General features: G+C 32.4%; 1 protein-coding gene across 1 annotated transcript; it reads left to right on the forward strand.

Annotated features, from left to right (window-relative positions):
* Nucleotides 1-497: 497 nt before the first annotated feature.
* On the forward strand, nucleotides 498-1,426 carry LOC18055429. The gene has a single exon (XM_006451206.2). It carries the CDS (start codon nucleotides 625-627, stop codon nucleotides 1,291-1,293), a length of 669 nt encoding a protein of 222 aa, XP_006451269.1. The 5' UTR covers nucleotides 498-624; the 3' UTR covers nucleotides 1,294-1,426.
* Nucleotides 1,427-7,927: the final 6,501 nt, after the last annotated feature.

Below are 7,927 nucleotides of genomic sequence, written 5' to 3' on the forward strand. Positions count from 1 at the left end.
AATATCCTATGTTATGCATCGTGCAAAGCTACTAATTCTCTATTTTGCAAGGCTATTTTCGAGATTCAACATGAAACACGACCGCTTAAATATCTCCAAACCCTAATCATTGAATTTTGAGGGCACTGCTTAAGTAATTTGGTGTCCATTAGGGGGACCCCCTTGTGATTTCATCCACCCGACACAACGTCCGCGTGGAGAAGAAACCAAAATATATCATTGAGAAAAAATATTTCCACCGATATTTGAAGCGCGTGACAAACACGTACTCCCCATCATACGTGCTGAACACGCACAACGCTACTTTTACGAGCGAAATTATTGCGCAAAGCTCCTTGTGATAGTTTTCGTACAGCAACAATTAGTGGACATTTGCATGTCCATAATTATTAATTTTATTCAATAATTTCATTTTAATTTATTCATTAAACTATTATTATTTTCCAGCCCCTTTAAATACCACCTCCCCGTGACTTCCATACAAGCCAAAAAATTGCCCTCTTCTCCTTTGCAATCCCTCTCTCTCTCTCTCTCTCCCTCTCCCTCTCCCTCTCACAAATATTAAAAAAAAGAGAGGAAAAAAACCTCATCACTAATCTCACTCTCTTAATTTAAAAAAAAAAAATGGAAATAGAACCAACAAAACCACCAGTGGTAGCTAAGAAGCTATGGAAGATAGTACGTATAGTGTTCTTCATGATAAAGGCAGGCATATCGAAGAGCAAAATAATGGTCGATTTTCATTTGATGCTGAAGCGAGGCAACAAGCTCGCAGGTAAAGCCATAGGCAATCTCATATTCCACAACCACCTCTCTTCTTTAAGCTGCCGCTCTAACGACGCTCATCTCTCCTTCATCTCACCAAAAGAATACGAATTCAGCTGCAGCAATAGCCCCGCTTTTAATTTTAGTTACCCTTTTACTAATTACGGCCACAACAAACGCAAACACCACCACTACCATTTGCAGAAGGCAGCCAAGGCTTATCACTATGATGATGTGGCCACGGTTCAGGCCGTGCAGAGGGTTCTTGAGATGTTAAATACTAGTGATAATAATCACGCAGTTGCCTCGGCGGCGCCTTCTCCGTTGGTTACGTTGCCTGGGTTTGGACGGAGCCCGTTGGTGAGGCAGTTGAGGATAACGGACTCGCCGTTCCCGTTGAAAGATGAAGGTGATGGCCAGGTAGATAAAGCTGCTGAAGACTTCATTAAAAAGTTTTATAAAGACCTTATGTTGCAGAAATCAATGGCCGCCTTCGAATCACCGTACCACCACTCATGGGATCGATGACTTTTACGCCTTTAATTGTACCATCAGTGGAGTTTTGATACATCATGCATGCATGCATGATTCGTACAGCCAAACTTGACCTTGTATTTTTCCATCGAACAGGTGGAAGCTGTATTAATTTTTTTGCTTTTGATCATTTTACCACTGTTTTTGGTTTTCACTGTTGATAATAAAAATTTATAATTAAAGAAAAAAAAAAAAAAGCAAATTAATGGTTTCTATGAAGTCAGTACCTACTACTGCCAGTTGCACGGTATAAAGTATAAACAGATCGTTGCAGGATAAAGAACTTTTTGTTGGGCCAGTGCAATCATTTTATTATGTTGCTTACTTTATGAGCAAGGTTGGTGAGTTGGAAACTTTGGATTTTTCATTGCTTCTTTAGGACTTGATCCGTCCTGGTGTAGTATTTTTAGCACAACTCAGATCGGCATTAGCTTTAAATTATCATCATCATCATCATCACCGCTGCTATGGGTTTAATTTTCATTAGGTCACCTTTCCAATTTCCATGCATGACAGCTTGAAAATTAACGGTGACGACTTGACAATTTTGTGTTCTCTCCCTTACGGTGTTGTATCAATAGTTAAAATTAAAATGGTGCTCAAGATTAATTTAAGATGGTCGCTAGCATTTTTAATGTGTAAAGGGACGCCGCCTTTTCGCGGTGAAGGTTTGATTAGGCGTTTAAGTTATTTGGCTTGAATTGTGATTATGTTACATTATAATTAATTAATAATTACTTCATCAAAATATCTTCTCAATTCATTAATGTTATGGCATTGATCAATCATATTTTGCCAATTAGAGTACCTTTTAACAATTGTTATTGTTAATTAACCCTAATTTTACCAAAACTATATATTTTTTCTTAAAAAATGTTGAAATACAAAAAAAAAATAAAAATAAAAAGCTATGCCCAAGTCAAGTACACTTAATTTTACATGATAAACCTACATTCATCAAAATTCAATAAATCACCCTATAAAGAATGACTCATCTCTCAATATTCTCTCTCTTTTCTCAGGTCTCTACTATCTACTATTTTTCTTATTTATTTTTTAATTTTGAAGATTCAAGGGTTAGAAAAGCTATTTTCACGTTCAGCTAAATTTAACTAATTGTCAAGGAATTAAGTGTCAAAAAATGAAACTAGATTACGGTTAAAAGGACTTAATTAGTTGATAAAAAAAAATACAATCTATAGATTTGTTTTTCAATTTTTCAGTAAATTAAAAACAGGGATTGCAGTGTCCAAATTAAAAACAGAAAAAGAATAATGCCTTTGGAAATTTTGTGGAAATAATTACCATCACCTTCTTAATATCATTTTGAGAAAATACCGATCAGGTTAAGTTTGAGCTGGCTTCAATTTCACTATTACTCATCCATGGATAAAATAAAATTGCATTCTGTGTTTGGTAACCTACCACATTGTAACCTTGAAAGACTGATTAATTTTATTCACGAAAAAGAACAAAAAGCATTCATGTACATTTATGCCAATTAATGTAATATTTATTGATGGCTATTACATTCCTTTACTATCTGCTCTTATGCGTTATTAATAGGGACTTTAACTTGGCTGTATAATATATTACATATTAATTATATTACATAAGGGTACGTACACACACACGTCTTCCGAAAATATATCGATATCTTATCATGTATCGAGTTTTGTAGAGTGAATGCACCTATATTAGTTAAACATAGTTAAATTTTAATGTGTTTAAGCTCAGGCTTCTGGGATTTCTGCTAATTTGCGTAAAATTTAGATCAGAAATGAGATTATATAGATTTCGTCGGCTTTAAATCTTGAAAAGGTAATGAAGCAATGAGTAGCTAGCAAGGAAAACGACATTATAATAATAATAAATAGTGAGCGGTAATTGATTGCGATGGTATGTGCCCGTAACCTTGAAGGAGAGTCTCGCTCTCTCAAATCTCAACCACTAATAAACTTCATGACTCTTATTTTCTCCCTCTCTCCAAAGAAATAGAGTAAACCTATCAATTAATAGCTCCGTGGCCCGTGCTTATCTTCTATGTATAATTTTTGTATATCCTATATCTACATATAACATTCAATGATTGATATTTTTTGCGGTTACTTATTGTGACGAACCTTTTTCATTTTCATATTTAACGTGTGAAAAATTTTGCAGCAGACCACAAAACACGTGCAGCCAACGATTCATTAATTTGGATTGATTTTGACACTTACAATTTGCCCATTAACATTTGGGTCTGTCCTAAAAAAGTTTAGTGACAAATGATTAGACTAATCAGTATACATGCACATTAATTCCACATCAAGATTCGAAGTTTATGATTTTGCACAAATTGTGATTTGCTTTTACACATACAAAGTAAAAAGTACCATAAATAACCTAGATCATGATATATTGTAAAAAAATATTATAAAGAAAAAGACCCTTACTTTTGTATTAAAACTTGTGTTTGTTAACTTTGAAGGAGATCGGTTTCCACATAATTTGGGTAAGGAGATTGCTAGAGTTTCGATGATAATATTTTTATAGAATCTTTCATAATGTGTGTGGATTGACTTGTCATTTGGGACTTAGCTCTCATTTGTCAATAAATGCCTTAAAAATGTGGGTGTTGTGTGGAGCCAAGCCAAAAGTTGCTGTATAATCCTCCAGAGATCACCAAAAATAAAATATAAGATAGTAATTGTTTTAATTTGTTAGGTTAGGATAGGTCCGGGGCAGTGTAAAGTTTACGTGCAAATCCTAAATGCTAAATGTAGTCTCATTTATCAGAAACATATTTGATCATCCATTCATCCTCTTCTCACAACTAACTTGCCTAAGCTTAATTTCCATTTTTTTATTAGTCCTAACTGTTATTTCCTTTTTATTTTATTATTATTTTGTTTGAAAGACGAACATGTACAATATGCAAAACTTATCATACCAAATTGTTACGTTTTTGGTCTATTATGATTATCATTAATTTCATTCAAATATATCTATTTGATCATATATGACTCTCCGGCGGTTTGGTCTATTTGGCACATATGTATTTACATTATTACGATCGATTATGTGCACATGATACAAAATTTAAATGACCTCAAAATTCAAGAGAACTTTGATGAAAAAATGACCTCAAAAAAATCCTAGGATTTTGAATTTAGTCCGAACCCAAGCATGTAAATGGAGTCAAAAGAACCCCTATCTTACCTCTCGCCAATGCCGCCAAAACAAATATAAAATAGAAATCCTAGGGCCGATACTCGATGCAATCTCCTCATACAACCCGACAAAGATTAAAATGCATTTTTTTGGCCTTAGAAAGATCTTAAAAAAAAACAAAATCCACCACACCTAGTTGTTGAAATCTCATTGCTTCTTTTATCAGGTCAAGTGTTCAATTATCTTAATCATATAGCTATAAGAATGTAATTTTTTTCTAATTTGGAAGCAGGCTCTCTCTATTCACTCTTCAAAGCAAATTATTGGATTTTATAATGTTATATATTTTAATATTTGGGTTGCAACTTAAGTCTCAATAATCAATATTATACGTCATTCATATATTGCATGATAAATTTCATAACTTATAAATTTATTTATTTACAATCTAACAGATGACTATGAAATGTCACATTAATTGGGATTTAAATGTTAGGACGTCTAACATGCAAGTTAACTTCAGATAAATATTAAGATAGGTCTTGAAAAACTTCTAATTCTAAGGTTACTAGACTTATTATATTTGAAAAAAATGTATAAAAAAATATTGAACTTTTAATTGGTGATGGTATTAGTGGGGGACTAGGAAAGCTCGTTTAAATGATCAAAATAACAAAATAATAGTTCATTTGAGTAATAATTCATATTAACTCAATGAATAATTTCTTTTTAAAATATAGATAAATTGAAGTTACACTTTCTTTGTTTTTTATTTATTTTTTAATTATTCAATTAATTTTTTAATTAAATATACAGTGGTGCGCAAGTACAAACATAAAATTAAAAGACAAAAAAAAGAGATACAAGCACAAATTCACAAATGACAATGATATGTTTTGGTCCATTTTTAGAACATTTGGTCCAACGCGTTGCAACAGTGTAACTGGGGCTTGCTACGCATTGCAGGCCTAGCCGCAGATATGAGATGTCCTGTTGGATGGGTCAATGGGCGATTGGGCATCTATCTCCACAAACAGATTCAGATGGGCTTCAAGGGGTTCCAAACGGACCAAATCCAACAAAGCAATCTTATTCCTGTTGTTGATACCATTTTATTTTCGCTACAGGGACCCAACCCTTCGTCAATCTCATATATGATTATTGAGTTCTGGGTTGCATGACCTCTCCTCGCACGATTTCTTGATAATTATTTTTCATGCATTCTCATCAATTAATTTAAAAATAATAATAATCAATAAATTGTGATTATATAATACAATATATATATATCTTTTAAAATGATATAAAACATCTGTTGGAGTTTTAAAAAGAATGAACGAGTGAATTTTATCAAGTTTCCGAAAATATCAATGTTTACGCAGAAGGAAAAGAAAAATTGTTACTTAAAACTTTTAGCTTAAAATTTTAGAACAATTTTTGAGCAATTGGTTCTATACAATCATACGGTAAATATTCAAAGTGAAAAGTAGTATTTAATGAAGCCAAATAACCTAACATTAAATTACATGAAATCAATGGTTCAAAATTTATATAAAATTTTTAAATAAAATATTACCAGTAAAAAAAAAATAACACATCAATAACTTATCTATGAAATATAGATGAACTGATGAAGTCCTTATCACATGGCTAGTGGCTTAATGCACCTTTCAACTACATAATCATATGAAATTTTAACTCAACCCCTCATTGGAGTCACAAAAGGGGAAAAAAAACAAAATTCTTTTTAGAGTCTATTAAAACAATTTCTGAAATCATGTTTTTAGAAAAACATTTTGCAGAACTCCTAACTTACATCTACGGATGGCAATTTAACTTGGACCTAGACAATCTAGGTCAGGTTTAACGGATACCAAAGCGTAATAAACTATGGTATTTGGATTTGATTTTGTTGATCCGAATGTATTCGAGTCCAAGTACGGTTTGGGTGAGCCTGCAGATCTGGAATCCGAACCCATATATCTTATTTTAATATTATTTTTTAATTATTTTTAATATAAATAGAAACATTAAAAAAACACACACACACAAGTGCCTTAATTTCACTCTTACATATCGTAACTGCTGCAACCAAAAAAACCAAAGACAAAGTTTCCTTTCTCTTCCACTAGTCTCCTGATCAAATCAGATCACTGTGCTTCGCCACCTTTGCAGCTCTATTCATCATCATCAGCTACCGATTTCGAACTGTGATATAGTAAAAAAACGCCACCTTCATCGTCATCAGTAGCTTGTGGAGAAAACATCACTGATACGACGAAGTCGATCGCGGCTACAAGTCTTGTGACGTTGTGTTAAACATTATCAATCGCAGTGTTCAACTTTGTTATACTTGGTTATGCTTTTGTGATTTGTGCTCTGCTATGCTTTGTTATGTGATTTATGTTTTGAACTAATTTTTATTGTTGCTGTTAATAGATTTGAAATGGTATCTTCAAACTGTGTAAAGTTGTTACAATTAAAAATAACATATAAAATAGGAGAAGTTACTGGGTTAGTTGTTACTTTGTTAATTATAAATTAATAATGTTTTGACATAATTTTTGTACAGTGTCAAATTCATAATGAAAAATGAACAAAGAATTGATCTAAATGTCTTTAAGTCTGAAAAGAGTGATGAAAGTGTGTGTATGAGGATCAATATGGATATGGTAGTAGAAAATAATGATAATGCAGCTATTGAATTAGAACTAGATTCAACAATAGTAGATTGGGGGAATAAGAGTGGGAGTAGTAGTGAGAGTAGCTGTGGTTAAGGGGTAATACTACTCCTGTCACTTCAAAAAAACGAGGCAATGGCAATGAAGGGGGTAGTTCTGGCGAGTAGTTTTTTGTTACTTGGAATCATTTTAGAAAGGTTAAGCTGGGTAAGGAAGTTCAAACAATTTGTAATTATTATAGATTAGTTATGAAAGGACATTATTTTTAGGGTATTATTCACTTGACGAATCATGCTAAACGTTGTACTAGAATGTCATTTAAGAATGTGCAGTAAATACACCTATCTTTTTCTTATAAAGTAAATGGAACCACTGTACTTGGTAATTATAATTCTGAATTAAAGTGGGATATGCAACAATAATTTACTGCATGAGCTTTCCTTATCATTTGTTGAATATGTTGAGTTTTACAAACTGTTGAAGCTATTCCAACCTTCAATTGAGACTACTAGTAAAAACATTATTATAGTTGAAATTTTAAAGCTTTATAATATTGAGAAGACGAAGACAATGAGTATTCGGAAAGCTTATGAGTGTAGAATTATAGTTACTATAAATATGTGGACTACTGGTAACCAAATGAAAAGGTATTTGGTTATTATGACACATTACATTGATAGCTCATGGATGTTGCGAAGTGGTATTATGAGGTAATATTCGAGAGATTTACTTTTTTTTTTTTTAAACATAAGTGACTGTTTTTATTGTTTAATATTTTAACTATTTTTTTA

This window comes from Citrus clementina, unplaced genomic scaffold (assembly GCF_000493195.1).
Source record: "Citrus clementina cultivar Clemenules unplaced genomic scaffold, Citrus_clementina_v1.0 scaffold_1, whole genome shotgun sequence".
NCBI lineage: Eukaryota > Viridiplantae > Streptophyta > Magnoliopsida > Sapindales > Rutaceae > Citrus > Citrus x clementina.